This window comes from Suillus subalutaceus (genome assembly GCF_016647625.1).
Source record: "Suillus subalutaceus strain FC151 chromosome Unknown DFJ58scaffold_33, whole genome shotgun sequence".
NCBI classification, from domain to species: domain Eukaryota; kingdom Fungi; phylum Basidiomycota; class Agaricomycetes; order Boletales; family Suillaceae; genus Suillus; species Suillus subalutaceus.
The window spans coordinates 144,162-161,418 of NW_024540282.1; the positions used below are offsets into that span (position 1 = coordinate 144,162).

Consider the following 17,257-nt stretch of genomic DNA (forward strand, 5'->3'; position numbering starts at 1 on the left):
GAAATGAGTGGGCGCGGCGTTCATCAAAGCCTGAGAGGCTAATCATCAACCACAAAGAGAAAATAAAAGAAACTTGACAGCGTACTCGCTGTGAAGAACAGCGAGTAGAAATTAGTGATAAGGCAACTCGACGCCTTGGGCAGTGACGACAAAGCAGATGGTCCAAGGGAAACAGTCGTGGGAATTTCAGGGACATACTTATGTCTCGATACCGAAGTCCGAATTAACTTCGCTGCGGCAGCCGGCACATTCCAACTCTATCGTTGCCACAATTAGCTGATCACATTTTGTGAATCGCCACAGACACATCACGATGAAGTGGACGCACATATGCATCTGTGCATGATAGTCAGGGCTGTCAGGCTCATATTCTGCAGAGGGATGTGCGCACTTTGTCTGATCCTGCAGAAGTTCAGAACTACTACTTACTAAGTCAAACTTAAGTGCCCTGAGCCCATCCGGCTGGGCATTAAATAATCAACGACGTTCGTAGCCAGGAGCCTTACTGACGACCATCTCTGAGATGGAGAACACCGAAGATGATGTGAGTGGACGTGATCTAGTAAACCGCCTGACTGAAAACCGATAACAATGTCCATCAGCCTGTTCAAGATCATACCGCCATTGGAGACGAGCTGTATGCCCTGTTTGCAGATCAAGGTGATCTGCAAACCCTCCAGCTAGCGATTGGTCATTACAACGCAGCCCTCGCTGAAGATGTCCTTGATTCCCAATGCAGCAGAAGCGACCAACTTTTGAAGATGGGCACTGCACTGTCTCGGCGTTTCGATCTCGTTGGTGATACCGCTGACTTGGACGTTGCCATCAAATGTCACCGTGTGGCCATTGACCTTCAAACGCCGGACAGTCCCGATGTCCCCATCATGCATGCCAAGCATGCTCAAATGCTCATGAAGCGCTTTGGACTCCAAGTGAACCAATCAGACCTTGATCGAGCAATTGAGCAATACGCATGCATCTCCGATCAAACCGATCCTACACACGAAACATGGCTTATTGCCCTCGCCGATGCACTGGTCACTCGCTTTTCCCACTGGGGAACGTCAAAGACCTTAGCCAAGCTATCCACCTATATGAGTCTGTAGTCAACTTCGATGCATCCAACGCACCCACTTTTGTGCTTGGGAATCTATCCCTCGCGCATTTCTTTCGCTACCAACAGGAAGGTGACGCTCCAGATCTCACATCATCCATTGCCTACTCTACAGAAGCTCTTGATAAGATACCCTCCGAAGATCAAAACTGTTCCGTCCTGCTCAATAACCTTGCGAACGGCTTAATTTCTCGCTTCAAAAAGCTCGGGAGCACTGATGACTTGGAGCAAGCCATCAAGTCCTACGGTTCTGTTATTGAACTATGTCCGGCGGGGCACAAAGGGCGTCTCCATGCCCTCAGTAATCTAGCGAGTGCAATCATGACCCGTTACGAACTCCAAGCGTCTCTAGCAGACCTTGAAATCTCTTTGGGTTACTTCCATGAAGCGCTCAAAATTTGCCCCAGAAACCATTTAGATCGAGCCACATTGCTCGATAACCTTGCGACTACCCTCCGCAAGCGTTTTGAACGCACCGGAGACATAGTTGACCTGGAAACAGCCATCGAAAATCACTATGAAGCACTACATGTTTTGCCGCCGTCTCATCCCCATCACTCTGACACATTATGCTCGCTTGGGAACGCCCTCCAGTCCCGGTTTGCGTTTCAGGGGGATCCTAATGACCTTGACGCAGCTGTAGACCGCTACAGCGAGGCCCTCCGCCTGCGTCCTCCATCACATCCAGAACGTGCTGATTTGTTAAACAACCTTGCCAACGTCGCTTGCAAACTGTTTAACGAATGGGAAAACCCACATCATCTCGACCTATGCATCGAGTACTACTCTGAAGCGCTCCAGTTTAGCCCAGAAGGGTATCGTCGGCCGTTGTTGCTTCACAATCTCGCCTCATCTCTTACGACACGTTTCGTGTACCATAATGACGTCAAGGACCTGGACCGGGCATTGGAGCTAGGTGCTTCTGCATTGAAACTACGTGAAGAAGGCAATGTATATAGATTATCCTCTCACGTGGTGCTAGCGAACGCAAAGGGTCTCAAATACAAACTTGAAGGTGATCCTGCCATGCTTCAAGCTGCATTTCAGCATCTTGACGAGGCAAGCAGTACATGCACTCCTGGTCATCCGTCCCTTCTCGACATCTGGGAAGAGTATTCCCGTATCCACCTTCATGCCTACTCCAAGGCACCGCAATCTACAGACCACATGGAAGAAGCATTTCGGTACTTTAGAATGGCGTCAACTCACACATCCGGGGGTTCGCTGCCCAAATTCGACGTTGCGTTACGATGGATTAAAGAAGCGGAGACACATAAGCACTCATCAGCACTGGATGCCTACCAGATTGCTTTGAGCATGTTCGACCGTCATGTCGCAATGACTCCGTCCATAGAATCACGGCATCGCATAGTGTGTAAATACGCAGCCTCGTTGGCTGTAGACGCCGCATCGTGTGCTCTCAGACGTGGGCTGGTCACACTCGCCGTGGAGATGCTGGAGCACGGACGAGGTCTTCTATGGACATACCTCGCCCGTTTCCGGACGCCTCTGGATGACTTGCAGAGCGTCGGTGAACGTGGCTGCCAACTAGCCTCTGAATTTCTAAGGCTGAGCCCCCTTCTCGAAGACACAGCGTGTGGTGCTGTGACTGAAGAGGGGTTACACCACTACCGATGTCTCCTCCGGGAATGGGACGGTGTGGTAGATCAGATTAGGCTCGTAGACGGGTTCGGTGACTTTCTTCTCACACCGAGCTTTTCTAAGCTTAAGGAAGCTGCAAAAAATGGGCCAGTGATCATCACCAATGCCAGCCGATACTCTTGTGATGCAGTAATCATCCATCACAAGCACGACCCAATCCACATCTCCCTGACTGACATCAACGCATCCGATATCCTTCGATTGTCTTCCCAGTTCAGGGACTTTGCTACCAATCGCGGCAGAGGACGCTCCACAGAAGGGCAGCTTACTGAGTTACTACGTCAAATATGGGACGCTGTCGTCCTTCCTGTGGTCAAAAAACTAGATTCCTCTCTTCACCTTCCCAAAGGTTCGAGGATATGGTGGTGTCCCACTGGTCGTTTCAATAGCATCCCGCTCCACGCAGCAGGCCCGTTCTCGAGAGGAGAGGAAGGTCTGCCCAATCGCTATGTTTCATCCTACACACCGACCCTTTCTGCACTCCTGCGGTGCCAAAAACCACGTCACGTTCTCAACGATAAGACCCCTCCACGGGTTTTGGCAATAGGACAGGCAGCACCCGCCGGTGGTTTTGCGAAGCTCGGGACCGTTGATGAAGAACTCGATTCGCTTCAAAGCATCTTAGCGCCCGCCATTCCGATGACACGAATGACTGGCGAAGGCGCAACATGCTCAGAGTCCCTCCGCGCTATTCATACAATGCCCTTGGGTTCACCTTACCTGCCATGGGAAGCAAGATGTGACTCGCCCTCTCAAGTCATGCTTTGCCATGAGCGACGGACCCCTGACGCTCTTGGACATCGTTCACGCACCATCCGAATCCGTGCAGTGTTCAGAATTTGCATTCCTGTCGGCGTGTCACACCGCCGCTGGGGATCGTACAGCCCCAGACGAAGTTGTGCATCTTGCTGCTGCGATGCAGTTTACTGGCTTTAGGGGAGTTGTTGGAACTATGTGGGCTGTGGATGACGCTGTCGTGGTCAATATGGTCTCGGCGTTTTACGAAGCCCTCCTCGAAAAATCACCGGAGGGATTAGATTCTGAGCATGCAGCACTGGCTTTGAATACAGCTGCAAAGAGAGTGGATAAAAGTGTCGTTCCATTGGAACAGAGGATTGTGTTCATCCACATTGGAGCATGACTAGAAATATGCATAGGGAAAACGTACATACCAGTTGAAAGGCTAGATACAGATACACTGTATTATTTACGACTCCTAGAGGCGACACGTTTACTTTTTCCTGGCCTCTTACTACCTCCTGCACCCCCTCGTCCTGCCTTCGGTCCATGTCCTCCCCTTTTTCCTGGTGCAGAATCAAAATCGTCTGTGGAGACTTTGGTGTTTTGTTTTGACCTCCGGCCTTGACCACCAAAGCCGAATTTTTGATCGCGTGCATTACGCGCCATTTTCTTTCCACCAGGGCCTTTGGCATGCTTAGCAGGCCTGTCAGCAATGGCATCTTCAACCGCGATATCAAATGCATCGCCATCTGCGCCATCGGCTTCAGCATTTTCCAGGGCACCTTTGCGTTCTACGAAGATATTGATGAGTTGATTGTCTCAGCAAGAATCAAAGACATACTTCTTTTAAGCCCTTTAAGTCGCTCCTCCATGTCCTTTTTACTACGCTCTCTTTCCTTGAGCTTCTCCATCTGCACCTGCTTGCCAAACTTCTTCCCCTCCCTCTCTCTTCTCTTCTCTTCCGACTTCTTGATCCCGGCACGTTCATCGAGTAACCGTGAACGAAGACGCTCCATGTGCGCGTCGGACTTGACCATTTCTGCAAAATAGTCTGAGGGGCGCGTAAAAGGCAGAGAATGAGAGGCAGCAAGCGTGCGAGCAGTATTAGCAGCGTGTAGCGCTTGTTTATAGCTAGATGCAAAATGAGCTTTTATCAACGAAGCGGAATAGAAAGTATACTGACAACGCAAGCTCGCGATTGAGGTCGTCATCCACATCGACCTCTATTACTTGAGGATACGATATAACGAGGGTATCTGTCCATGGTAATGATGGGTCGAGCCGAATTGCCTCTCTTATGCGACGAAGAGCAATCTGTAATGGAAAGTCATGAGCTTCGTATGTCGCTCGATCAATGGACGAACACATACGATGTTGTCGATTTCGACTTTTTGTTTTGGAACCACATCTTCATCAATATAACCGTCTTCGAGATCATCAAGTGCCACCACCTCTTCTTCATCTTCTAAACCATCTGAATCTGCTTCGCTCCCATCCTCGGGATTTTCTTCGTCTTCAACTTCCTCGTCCTCCTCCTCACTGTCACCGGCTGAACCCTCGTCCAAATCGTCCAAACCATCTTCTCCAAGAAGTTCCATTAGCTTTTGCATTGCCTCCTCATCGTTTTCCTCGCCATCACTTCCACTTCCTTCTTCTTCCATACCTTCGCTTTCTGCCCGGTCGTCATCTGAGACTGTATGCGATAGTTTTGCTGCTGGGGGTGACTTGACTTTTGCTAGTTGCTTTGTGTTTCGTTTCGGTGCAGAGACTTCTGTTTTGGACTTCCGCTTCTTCATACTTGCACCTCTCTTGACATCCCTGGCGTCCGCTGACATGGCAGAAGTGCTGGTCAAGTTATTCCAGCAAGTTGACGCTATGTAGAAAAACGACAAATTACCATTTGAGGTCCGAGGAACCGAATCTTGAATTTTGATCCGAATGCGGTATATATTATGAGGAACTTCCTAAGTGTTGATCTAACCACAGCTTGCCAAATGATTGACCGGCAGCACAATCGACGACGACCAGATCCACTCTCCAGATGTGAGCCGATAATTTGTATGTCTCGGGTCTTGCTCATAGGCGAGCTATTTCCTCAGGTTCTAGTAGGTCAGGCACGACTCGGGCTGCATCGCTGCAAGGCCGCCAACCCTTTGACATTTAATGTCTTCGAGCAGGAGGTTGACAGCCTGAGAGTAACGGATCGCGTTCTAGGGATTTTTGATGGATGTAACTAGGCTTGCTGTCCATCCGGCTGGTACAATCTCTACTTCCTGGAGGAGACGATGGGTTTGTGCGGGTTCATCACTTCGAGGGGCCCAATTTCACAACGAAGCCATACAACTTGAAGAATCTTAATTACTCTCTAACACAATATTCTATTACAGCATATCTACTACTACAACCGAGCAGAGTACACGATTCAATCGTTTCTATCAAGGCACATTTAAACACCGACATGGACGAACGCAATCCTTTGCTCTAATGGTATACCTTCCTCGACCATCTGTAGGGCTTGGCTCAGAGCCTTTGCCGCGTTGGTACAATCCATCGCGCCCCTTGACTCCACGACAATAAAATGATAGAATGCCGACGCTATCCGCCGCGTGACCTCTTCATCCACAGCCCACATAGTGCCAACCACGCTTTGAAACCCTGCCATATGAAGTGCGTGGGGAATGTGCATGGTCTCATGTCCTTCCGTCCCACTAGATCCACGGTTCACAGATAAAAACGCGAACTCCGGCGGCCGCTCCACTTCCGCCAGGGTCTGTGCTATCTCCAACAGGGACACTGGCTTGTCGTGCAAGGGAAAATGCGATTCGAATGGGAGGTCGAAGTTGGGTTCCGCTCCGGAGGCAAAGTGAATCCATGACTGTTCTCGAATGGTGCAAATGACATGTTCGTATGTTGCGTCGGCATCCGTGATGCGAGTCATGGTGCAGGTCGGAGGAAGCACTTTGCGGAGCATGTCGATGTCCTCCGTCCTCTCGTTATTGCAAATAGCGGCGAATGTAGATGACGCAGGAACTGGGGTGGAAGGCCTCGAAGATTTGCTTTTTCGACCTTTGAGAAAATTGGTCAAGAAAGGAGTGAATAATGGCCGGCGCGGTGTGGTGCTACTTTTAGTCCTTCTGCTTTTGATGAGAGACGACAAAGTCGGGGTGTAGGAAGATATGTATAACTGCGAGAGGTTCAGCTCAATACTCTGGTATAGGCCTGCGGCATGCAATGGCAAGGCTGTAAATTTGCCAGTCGGGCACCACCAGATCCGCGAACCCTTTGGTGTGTGTGGCAGAAGACAGTCAACCACAGGACTGACCACCAGGTCCCATAACTCCGTAAGCAAACCAATTAATCGTCTCTCCCTGTCGCGACCAGGGTCGGGATCACCAGAATATCGCACGATGTCGTGAAAAAGAGCTGCTAACCGAGCAACATCTGTCAGGGTGATATCTGGAAGGGAATAAGAGCCGGTTGTCCAGTGGTAAATATGATGATGGCATTACACAAATAGTGGCTAGCGTTAACCACGATCACTGGTCCATCAATAGCTGCCCTCTGAATGTCGGCAAAGGAAGGATGTATGAGGAAATTGCTGAAGCCATTCAGGCGCCTGATTTGCGCGATCACCGCATCCCTTTGCTTCTGTAAATCTCTGTGGTGGTGTGAGCTTTCTCGACTACTCTGCCACCCCCACCCGCACTCTATTTGGTGGTTGAGCTGCTCAAAACTGTTTGCAAGACGAACTCCCTGCTTGCCGCAGCTCCTGAGATCATCTAGAATGCTTCGATGGAGAGCCACCTGGGTCCAGAGCAGCAGGCGTCCTTGTTCTAGCATTTCAACTGCTAGATCAGGTTGTTTGTGGCGAATTGCCGCAGAGAATGCATCTAGCATCAGCTCGGCATGCCGTTTTGTTAACTCCTGTCGGAGCTCTGGAGCCTTCGCAACCGTAACGCAACGGTCTAGAAGACGCAAAGCCGTTTGGTATGCATCGACAGCAGACGCATGCCTAAACATCTCGGCGCTCCGCACCCAATACAGCGATGCACGGAACGCGGCCCATATCCCTCCAGAACCGAAAGCCATGCTCAGCTCATGATAGCCAAGAGCTTCCTTAAGATCCATGGAATGCTGAAATACGAGATAACGAAGAAAATATATTACGGATAGTTCTGCGTGGATGTCAAGAAGCAGCGAATGCCCTGATCTACAAGCATCTTTTGCTGCACGAAGGTGCTCGAAGGCGCTATCAAGCTTCTTTGGGTCGTCCCAAGGCAAGAACCGGGACCGAAAAATTCTTGCCATAGTCAGCAAAGAAATTGGTCTTGCTGGATGTCCCAGCGGGCGAGCATCCAGTGCTACGGTGCAGTGAAGTGAGGCCTGGTCAAGATCAAATTCATCGCCGAGGAGCTCAAACCTGCTCAATAACGCGCAAGCCAGGCCGGTCAAGGTAATTGGCCGGTCAACGTGAGTTGCGGGGTAGAGCTCAAGAGCTTCCCGATAATATGTGATGCAGCGGTTGAGTTCGTTGAGATCTTTATACTGCCTGAAGTACATCTCCAAGGCAGAAGCGATATTATTCAATACGACAGGCCGTCGAGGGTGGTCTTGGGAAAATAACGCTAATGCGTGGTTGTAGCAATTGAGGGCTGTTTTGAAATCTGCTAGTTCTCCTTGTTGCTCGAAACGAGCATCAAGGCAACTCGCCAGGGCTGCCATCGTGGCTGGTCGACGGTGGTGACCGACAGGATGTAGCTCGAGAGCTAGATTATGGTTCTCAATTGCACGGTGCAAATCAACCATGTCTCCACATTGTCGAAATTGAAGTAACTGTGCATTTCCTAGATGATCAAGATGCAACCCCTGATCAGGCTGTCCTTCCGAATGGATGCAAGCAGTTCGATAGTGGCTAATGGCGAGATCAAGGTCAAATGAGTCACCCTGATGTTTGAAACGTGCGAGTAAAACATCAGCGAGGTTGTTAAGTGCAAGGGCATGATAGGGGTGTTCTTGAGAGCACAGATCGAGTACAGCCTGATAGTACCTTCGGGCTGTCTCAAGATCAACTGCGTCTCCTTTCTGACGAAAACGCTCGAAAAGGCCACTCGCAATTGTGCGGAGAGTTTGTGGTCGGTCAGGGTGATATGTTGGAAGAAGATGAAGCGCGGCGCTAGAATGTTGAATGGACGATTCGAGGTCGTTTAGCTCATGAAACCGCTGAAAGCGGGACTGGAGGGCTTTGGCGAGGTTATTAAGGGGAGCCGGGCTTTCGTGAGGGGATGATAAGTCGACGACCGTCTGATATTGGTCAATTGCACGCTCTGCATCCTCAGCGTCTCCGCAATACTCGAAACGCGAAAGGAGAGCACCGGCGTATTTCATGATGAGGGTACACCTGGCTGGGTGGTCGAAGGGACATTGGGATAGTGCAGCAGCAAAGTTATCAATGGCAAGGTGGATGTCACTGAGCGTGCCGTCTTCTTTGAAACGAAGAAGAAGAGCTGTGGCAAAGTCCACAAGGGTGACCACCCGCATTGGATGTCCAACTGGGCGAAGAGCCAATCCTTCAAGGTGACATTCCATGGCACAAGCAAGATCTGCACGACTGCCCTGTTGCTGAAAGCGTACGACCAGGGCATTTGCGAGATCGCCCAGTAATTGACTATAACCATCGGAGGACAGATTAGATATTACGCCCAGCGTTCCACGATAGTGTGCGATGGCAATGTCCAGATCTGAGGGGTTTCCTTGCAGAGCCTTCGTGTAAAGCTTGTGGGCTCGCTGCAAGAGCTGAGGGTATCAGTTGGCAACATGGCATTAAAAGGTATAGTCGGAGCCTAGTACCTCATCGATTCCCTGCGACGCAGGATCTCCGAATATAGGGGGCTTTGACATAGGTGAATACCGAATAGTCGTTGTGCTCAGCCAATGACTGTAACTAGTAAGTGGTAAATCATGGTACAAGGGCTAGTGTGCGTATTGTGGATATTCACCTCACTGCTGTTGTCTGCGGAGTAAGTGGATCATGATCTCAACTGAGGATGGGAGTTTTTGTCTGTCAGGTATGAATTAATGACAACATAGGATGCATGCCATAATGATCAAGCTTCCAATTTCTGCTGAGCATTATCGACGTTTGCTTGTGTGGGCAGGACTCCCCACATTAGGGTAAAATCTATCAAATGCGGTGAAATTGATGTGAAATGATACGAAATATGCCTTCCAATCCTCCCCCGGCCTGTCAAACGCACCGTAGTAATGGCCGCATCGAGAAATGACCTAACACTCATCAATCCTGAGTTTGTCGACTAGGCCCGGGTAGCTCATTCTTGCAGAGCCAACAGGACAAGGAGGCTATAGTCACTAGTGTCAGTGGCGGTGTGGGACCTGCAACGAGCGGCGAGCCTGAGCCTCCCGGTTACTACATATCTTCTTGTTCCATCTGGAGATGTGGAGATATACCTGCGGACGGATCTATGCAGAGAAGACCAGGTCTATATATCACGCCCTGGTTGCTCTCTCATCTTTGAAAAAAGTAGGGATTCTGAATTTCTATCAAGTTGAAGCAAAGAGGTTCCCACGGTCTTTCGGACCCGGTTTCGTTTCCATGTTATGGGCCAACTCGGCAGGGTCTCCCTTATGTAATTCTATAATAGGTTGCCCCTGGGAGGATGTTTAGCTCAGCTCCCATGCAGAGGAAGCTTTCTTGTAGTACCTACCACTGCAGAATGACATGAGTTATATCTCCTCCCTCAATTCCCATGCCATCCATCGGCATGCTGGCAGTGATGTCCCCTACCGCTGCCCCTGCTCACTGCCATACATGCTGCACTGTCCTCCTCTACCCACAACTGCTCAAGTCCATCCGAGTCAGTGTCAAGCCTCCTCATTGTAGGCTATAGCTAACGTGAACAGCACTTCCCAAGTTTGATATTTCACGGTCAAAATTCGCACGGCACATTCGAAGTTTACACAAATGTGTCGGGGACTGGCGCGGCCGAGCGCCGTTACGATAATGGTAATGATGATACACAGGTGCCGAGTCATTCAGCTGGCAGCGACAGAATTCTATTAGTCCGACTCAGTGGAGCTCTTGTCACTCGACCCTGTCAAGTTGCACACACACTGGCAGTAGGGGATCCCAGCACATCGTCAAGCAAGGTTTGAACATGGTTACATGCCAGTGGCCACGTAGGTTCAGCCTGTATTGCCGAGACCCGAGTATCCTGGGCCCTCAACTTGGTTGATCCCATCATCGTCTGGAACGATCCACACTGGCTCAGAATTCATTTCCATCATATATACATTGATGCCTCAAGGCCATCTGTGAGTGCGTTTTTTTTGCATGCGAGAGGACGTACTTCGTGATTATGTAGTTACTCATGACGTCCCAACAGACACCATATATTTGTGGGACTCTGTCAGTCGGCTAGTCTGCATAACCCTGCACGTTTTCACGTGAGCATTACGCCTGATAGTCGGATAATATAGGAGACACACACAAAGGGTCTTCCTGGGTCACGTATATAGCTAATCTTCAACATCTGCATGAAAAGATCATCCTTCCTCGTTATCTGATAATGTCAACCAACTTTGCCCAACAACCAGGTGAGTGGACGCTATGTAGCCAGTGTGTTGTATATTTTTGTTTACCATCCTTTGGAAAGTCCCGGGGTCGGTATCTGTGGCTCATGTGATTGCCATACTCTGTACCATCTTTAGGCTTGTTTACCGATGCTGGATTCATCACTTGTGGTGGGAAGACGCATGGGCGGCATTTGCACTGATCTCAGACGGTAGAAATTTCCTTGCATACTGCATGATTCCGTAACCAACCATTGTATCCCCCAGTTATTTGCATGCTATGCATCTGGATCCAAACCTCGGCAAGTTGTGAGTATTTGACTTCGCGCTCCAAGATTTACCTTACTACTTTTATGTCAGTCCCAATCTGGACCTTCTCTGCGACTTCCAGCTCCGTTGTGTGGTGCGCATCGTAGCTCCGAGTTACTCGGTTATATTTCTAACTCACTAGTCCAGGGCTGCGCGCATGAGCATTATTTTCTCTATCATCCGAATCGCCAACCCCTCAGGTTACAATTACCAGAAATGGACCACCTATCTCATTGCAATATCCTTCGTGTGCATGTGGGTCGCGATAATGATACAGAAGAACATCACGTGCGTCTTTGTATGCCACACGACCAAGTCGGTAGCGCTCTTGCAAATGATTAGTCAGTGCCTCTAATTTATATCCCTATTATGGTCCTCAAGTTTTTGGGTTCCTGCAGCCGACGTCATCGCGGATGTTTCCCTCATCGCTGCGCCGCTGCAGTTCTGGAAAAATGTAAGGCTCTCACGCAACAGCAAAATATTGATCTTCTCCACATTCGGCGCATCGTTTATTATCTCCATCATCACAATCACTCACTCCACAATGCTCTTCCATTCCGCCTCAGAAACAACGCTCATCATCGCGCACGTCAAGGTAGGCGTGCGCTTACTTGCCTTCCTCTGCAACACCTGACAGAGGTTAGGCCGCTCTCAGTCTCGTCATCTGCAACCTCCTGGTGATCGTCACTTTGGTATACCGCGTGCGCTGGAAGGAAGCACTTGATCCAGACGAAACATTCGGATCTCCATTAGTCTTCACGAGCGTCGTCGCCGTGCAAACCCCCGCTAGCGCAATTCCCATGACATCACACACTGTACATGAGGGAACAGCTCGAGTTGATTGACGATGGGTACAGACTAGGCAAACAGAAGATGAAAGACGCAAACGTCCTTTGTGCCGAGGAGCGCACTAGCACGGAGGGGTGGAAAGCAACATTAGCTTGGTGTGACGGCAGTGACCCCTGGCGGAGTTGCCAAAGATGATGCGCAAGCACTGTATTCACCTTACATCACAACAGGGGTGTTTTATGTGCTGTACGGTCTTGAGCTTGTCGAATAACTGGAATTTTAATTGATCGTGTGGTTTACCTTTTTCTTGTTCATTGTATGCAGCGCGAAACCACCTGCTTTTGGGTCATCTGGAGGAACCGGCGTCGAAGATTCAAATGCGATCTGAGTGCCGGCTTGAGCTACAAACTCACACCATCCGCTCGTCACTGATGATATGTAATTCAGAGCCCATTGCAACGTGTTGTGGATCATAGTATATTGGCGTGTACTTAAGTTACGCAGAATTTCCGATGGCTGCGCATAACCAAGATATTGATGATGAATTAGAAATACAGATACAGGGCAAACGACAATATATGGCCCTGCCTCTGGCTGTGGCTGGTAAGTCATGATGTCAATGCGATGTCTTCTTGCTGAGAAAATTGGATGCTAAAAACCGCATCAGGGAATTTGAAAATTTGAATGCAATGAACGAACCAGCTTTACTTGGGAGTATGTACGGGAATATAGAGACAACCACTGTAGTAGGGACCACAGTGAAATGGTCGCACAAAGGTGTGTTAGCGTCAGGTGTAGCGCAGGGGTCAAGAGTGAGGCAGGCATAGAGATCGCAGAAACCAGGGTCTTGCAGGTCCGGGGTCCCAGAGTACATGCACAGCACGCACACACACACACACACACATCATACACCGGGGGTTTCGACGTTTTACTACATTTTGCCACTAGTGAAATCACATTCTAAATGCAATCTAGAGCGCTCCAGAGCGTTCCAGGCTAGGTCTAGAATGCTCTAACCAGGTCTAGATATGCTTTTGATTGAAATTTTGCAAGAGGTAAAATGTCCAAACCTCCGATGTGTCACCCTCGGACTTTGTCGTAGCGTAGTGCTCTTCACCACTTCTTGCCTTGCTCGCGACACGTAGGCACGCAGTCGCAGATACACCGCTCCGTCGTGAAGGACCAGCCTGAAATGAGAACACATGGACTTTGGGTGTGCGCAAGGATACAATAGACGTCAAGTGCCTCGTTCTTCAGTTGCCCTGCCATCCATCCACCGAGAATACAACATGATACACGAAATCTGAGTCCTGAAATCGGACGACTTCTGAGCCTGTGAAGAGCTGCCACAAGTGAACGGTGCAGGCTGATGCCGAAAAGGGTGCCAGCTGGGTTCAAGGCGATATGCCTAATCCGTGTTTCATCACCATGGCCACTCCAGGGATCACCATCCTGTTTCCGGGTGGATGTCCCACAAACGGATAACAGGACCACCTGCTGGGGGGAGGTAGACTCCATCGTGGGTTCAGGTAAGCGAACTTCTCTTATCGTAAGGTTCAGTCGCTATCCTTTTCATCTGAAAATATGTCAACGGAAATGACGTCGTCTTGATGACCTTGTCCTTAGTATGACTCAGGTACTGGTTTCCCGGAGTCTTTCATCTTGGGCCGTCCATCTGCCTCCACAAACGCAACGGTTTTGCTCGGCATGCCTAGCAAAAGTTAGAGAAGACCCATATAAGAATGGAATGACCTACTTACCTATCGCTCAAGTGATGGTTTGTGATCAAGGTACGTTGCTGTGCAATGCAATCCATAAAATTACATGAACGCCGCGCATGGTCTGTTTCCCGGCGTCAAATGGTACTAGATGTGTCTATACATAGCGCCATGCAAAAGACAACTCCGGAAACCTGAGACTTGGAGTGGACCTGATACAACCTGACACCGAATGCATGTCAAGGTACTTCCTCCACTAGAATAGAAATAGGTCATCTAATTTAACAAGATGCAAATACAGCATGAGCGGAGACAATCGTACGATATATCATAGCACAACGACCATCAATCAGAAGCAGCACATGAATCCAGCGGCGCTGTACACTTCTGTCAGTACAAAAGATTTTCGTCTAGTGCACGAACGAGCGCTCTCCACCCCCATTGATATTCCCGGCAGACTCATGCAAGAGCAGCACAAAGACGCCAGTGATGCCATACACGACAACGCTCGTCCACACCGGGAACCCACGATTGAAGACGAGAAGTGCACCGCCGAGCAGAGGGGCGATCATCCCGCCTCTGAAATTGACGCATACAAGTTAGATTGTAATTTGGTAATAATCAGAAGATGATACGCACATTCGTGATAGCGCGGATGCGATGCCGCATGCTGTTCCCCGGACCTTGGTCCCGAATATTTCCGGTGTCCAGCTAGAAAGCGTTAGTACCATGCGCTCATAATCGGGAAACTACTGGAACATACCCATACAGTACAGCATACATAGTCTGTATCGGCTCAGTAAGAACGAGGAACGGACGTATTTCAAGGAGAGCCACCCACCGTCGCACTAAGACTAATCCCCACCGAACTCACACGCACTAAAAGCGCGCTTCTGACGAGCGCGAATACGATACAAAAGAATGCCGTGACGAACGTAGTCGCAGCCAGTGAGCCCCGCCGGCCAAGAGGACTTTCAACCATATAGGCTCCGAGCTGCAGCCGACCATCAATATCAACGCATTATGTAAAAAAGATAATGGAAGACATACAATGGCACCAGGACATCCTCCCATAGTAAATATTAAAACATCCCACAAGCTATCTTCTAGAGACTTGGTCGAGGTATCATCACTCGACCCAGTTTCAAGCAGCTTGGGGAGGTAGACATTAAACATGGTGTACGCTAGATACTCCACATGAAATACCGATGGCTTCGCATGATAAATAGAAAACCCACCTAATGACATAAAGAACCACACGCCCCACATGAGTACCGTTGTCCGGAACCACTCGGGGGCCAAGACCATGCCGACACGGTCTAGCCATGCAAGCAGCGGCCGACGCACCCATCGAGGTAACACACTCCCAACACGCTGTTTCATCTCAATGGAAACCACGGATGACGTCCGAGGGTGTATAGTTCTTTGGCGAGGCCGCGGGCGCACTTCGGGGATGGAGAGAAGGTCTTTGGACTCGGACTCCGAGTCTCGAGAGGAAGAGTGAGAGTTATGCCCGCGCGCAAGGCTTTGTCCGTGCGGAGGCACCTCACCAACGGGAGTTATGAACGAATGTCCATCTAATGAATCATGAGAGGCTTCGTCCATCGACTGGTAGACTTTTGCCCCATTCTGGTCGTTCGAAGTGCTGCTGCCATCCGCACCTGCATCGAACAACGTCTCGTTATTTGTGCGAGGATCTTGGGAGCTGGAATTAGGGAGGAATGGAATACGCTCCCCTGCAGCTGCGTGTGCTTCGGAGATGGATGGAGGCCTGTCATCGACGTCCTCTATCTCTATTGGTAGCTCAGAGCCATTGAACCTAGAAATGAGCTGGAGACTTTCTAGTGCTTCTTGGTGACGACCAGCGTGTACGAGGTACCGCGGAGACTCGTGCAATCGGAAGAAGACCATACGTGCGAGGAACATCGAAAGTGTCTGTAATGATCAAGGTCGGAGACGGTTACAAATCGTCTGAGGAGTGGACATACAATGACACCAAGGCATACGAGCATGAATTGCCAGCCTGTGTTCTGGGTAATGACATCACAGGGCTCCTTAGGGGGACATGAACGAGAAGGAATGACTATTAACGCAACGCCCGCAGATAGAACAGAGCCGAGGGAGAAAAAGACGGAAAGGGCCGTGACGAGATATTGCTTCCCGTTAGGCATATGCTCGAGAAGAAGGGTGCCGTCAGTTGGCATTGAACCCTAAATCGAAGACGTCAAATAAGCAAAGGAGGTCAACAAGACGGGAGATTAACGTACACCAACTGCGCTACCAAGGAAGAACAGCAGGATACATAATGACCAAAACGACCATGCAAACGATGAGAGGATACCGAATAAGGCAGTGAAAAAGAGTGTTGCGTTAAATGCAGCACTGCGCCCCAGGAGGTCGGAGCAGGTTCCCCAGCCCACAGCGCCGAACATCATGCCGGCGAACATGGACGATGAAAGAGTCCCGATGTAGTTGTCAGGAACTAGGCGAGGGTTATGTGATAACCCACTGTGGGCATGAAGGGAATTTACCTGAAAAATGCTGTTGTACTCTAGGGAGAATTATTGCAACAGCTTGAATCCACATCTGAGTGACATGTCAGGGAAGTGGGAAACGTTTCTGTGAGCCACTCACATTATCTGCCATCCATCCTGATGGAACAGATCATAGTCAGTTATGATTGACAAGAATATCGTCGAATAGCGAGGAATTGTAGCATCATGATGGTACTCACCGAATCCGCATAATGACAGCAGCGTCCATTGATAACTCCCTGCTCAACGTCAGTACCAATATGAAAAACGCGAGAACACGACGCACCCATCCCAATCCTATCAATAGTTTTGTCCAACGGCGTTCGTTTATCATACTCAGCATCCAAATCCACCTCGATGTCGTCCATACCCTGTTCCGTATCCTCAAAGTAGGACATCCTATCCGCCCAGAAACCCGATGCGCGGGAGGGTAACAGAAGCCATGACTGCAGGGGTGCGACCGCTTATATATTTGGGACTGCTTACGCGAGTAAGACGCAAGAGTGCGGCAGCCTGGCCCGGGATTGGGTGTAAGATAGACCGGTGTTAACGACACTCAATGGAAGCCTGGTGGATGAGCAGAGACTCGCTCGATCGATGATAAGGATGATCAAGAGAAGGATGGAAAGACCTAGAGTGTAGAAGACTGCACTTTGCACTTATATCATGCTGTGCTAAGACTGCGGCAGGTTTGAAATGATTTCATTTCGAACTGCTTCTGACCGCAACCGACAGTTTGGCTGTATCTGATAATTATCGATAAAGTTCCAGTCCGTTTCATACATCTGTTTAGGTAGTACCGG

At 49.7% G+C, this 17,257-nt stretch overlaps 5 protein-coding genes across 5 annotated transcripts; 2 read left to right on the forward strand and 3 right to left on the reverse strand.

Moving 5' to 3' along the window:
• Positions 1 to 523: 523 nt before the first annotated feature.
• On the forward strand, positions 524 to 3,917 carry DFJ58DRAFT_726174 (uncharacterized protein; the record flags this gene model as incomplete). The annotated part of the gene is made up of 4 exons (XM_041385332.1): positions 524 to 544; positions 603 to 1,037; positions 1,100 to 3,599; positions 3,661 to 3,917. 4 exons carry the CDS (start codon positions 524 to 526, stop codon positions 3,915 to 3,917), a joined length of 3,213 nt encoding a protein of 1,070 aa, XP_041245579.1.
• Positions 3,918 to 3,979: 62 nt separating this feature from the next.
• On the reverse strand, positions 3,980 to 5,205 carry DFJ58DRAFT_633473 (eukaryotic rRNA processing; the record flags this gene model as incomplete). The annotated part of the gene is made up of 4 exons (XM_041381237.1): positions 3,980 to 4,308; positions 4,359 to 4,648; positions 4,701 to 4,831; positions 4,888 to 5,205. Coding segments are annotated over 4 exons (1,068 nt in total), but the record flags the coding sequence as incomplete, so codon positions are not given.
• A 617-nt stretch (positions 5,206 to 5,822) lies between these two features.
• Positions 5,823 to 9,415, reverse strand: DFJ58DRAFT_874879 (uncharacterized protein; the record flags this gene model as incomplete). Its single annotated transcript, XM_041394406.1, has 4 exons — positions 5,823 to 6,973; positions 7,027 to 7,175; positions 7,224 to 9,301; positions 9,365 to 9,415. 4 exons carry the CDS (start codon positions 9,413 to 9,415, stop codon positions 5,964 to 5,966), a joined length of 3,288 nt encoding a protein of 1,095 aa, XP_041245581.1. The 3' UTR covers positions 5,823 to 5,963.
• Positions 9,416 to 10,894: 1,479 nt separating this feature from the next.
• On the forward strand, positions 10,895 to 12,548 carry DFJ58DRAFT_279581 (uncharacterized protein). The gene is made up of 7 exons (XM_041379631.1): positions 10,895 to 11,128; positions 11,188 to 11,316; positions 11,372 to 11,413; positions 11,465 to 11,507; positions 11,561 to 11,754; positions 11,812 to 12,008; positions 12,058 to 12,548. The coding sequence occupies exons 1-7, from the start codon at positions 11,101 to 11,103 to the stop codon at positions 12,256 to 12,258; spliced, it is 834 nt and encodes a 277-aa protein (XP_041245582.1). The 5' UTR covers positions 10,895 to 11,100; the 3' UTR covers positions 12,259 to 12,548.
• Positions 12,549 to 14,057: 1,509 nt separating this feature from the next.
• DFJ58DRAFT_279627 (MFS general substrate transporter) lies at positions 14,058 to 17,193 on the reverse strand. The gene is made up of 13 exons (XM_041379632.1): positions 16,741 to 17,193; positions 16,655 to 16,693; positions 16,555 to 16,571; positions 16,452 to 16,506; positions 16,188 to 16,402; positions 15,909 to 16,130; positions 15,159 to 15,855; positions 14,971 to 15,104; positions 14,762 to 14,914; positions 14,684 to 14,706; positions 14,560 to 14,631; positions 14,243 to 14,499; positions 14,058 to 14,176 (listed from the first exon to the last, which is right to left on the reverse strand). The coding sequence occupies exons 1-12, from the start codon at positions 16,850 to 16,852 to the stop codon at positions 14,331 to 14,333; spliced, it is 1,908 nt and encodes a 635-aa protein (XP_041245583.1). The 5' UTR covers positions 16,853 to 17,193; the 3' UTR covers positions 14,058 to 14,176; positions 14,243 to 14,330.
• Between the last annotated feature and the right edge of the window lie 64 nt (positions 17,194 to 17,257).

Bases quoted from the DNA above. Each gene is read 5' to 3' on its own strand.
- DFJ58DRAFT_279627 (XM_041379632.1), bottom strand. From the start codon at position 16,852: ATGTCCTACTTTGAGGATACGGAACAGGGTATGGACGACATCGAGGTG. The intron at 16,403-16,451 runs GTAAATTCCCTT...ACCCTCGCCTAG, and splicing joins AGTACAACAGCATTTTTCAG to TTCCTGACAACTACATCGGG. The intron at 14,632-14,683 runs GTATGTTCCAGT...AACGCTTTCTAG, and splicing joins ATGTATGCTGTACTGTATGG to CTGGACACCGGAAATATTCG.
- DFJ58DRAFT_279581 (XM_041379631.1), top strand. From the start codon at position 11,101: ATGTCAACCAACTTTGCCCAACAACCAG. The intron at 11,508-11,560 runs GTGCGCATCGTA...TCACTAGTCCAG, and splicing joins ACTTCCAGCTCCGTTGTGTG to GGCTGCGCGCATGAGCATTA. The intron at 11,755-11,811 runs GTCAGTGCCTCT...GGGTTCCTGCAG, and splicing joins AGCGCTCTTGCAAATGATTA to CCGACGTCATCGCGGATGTT.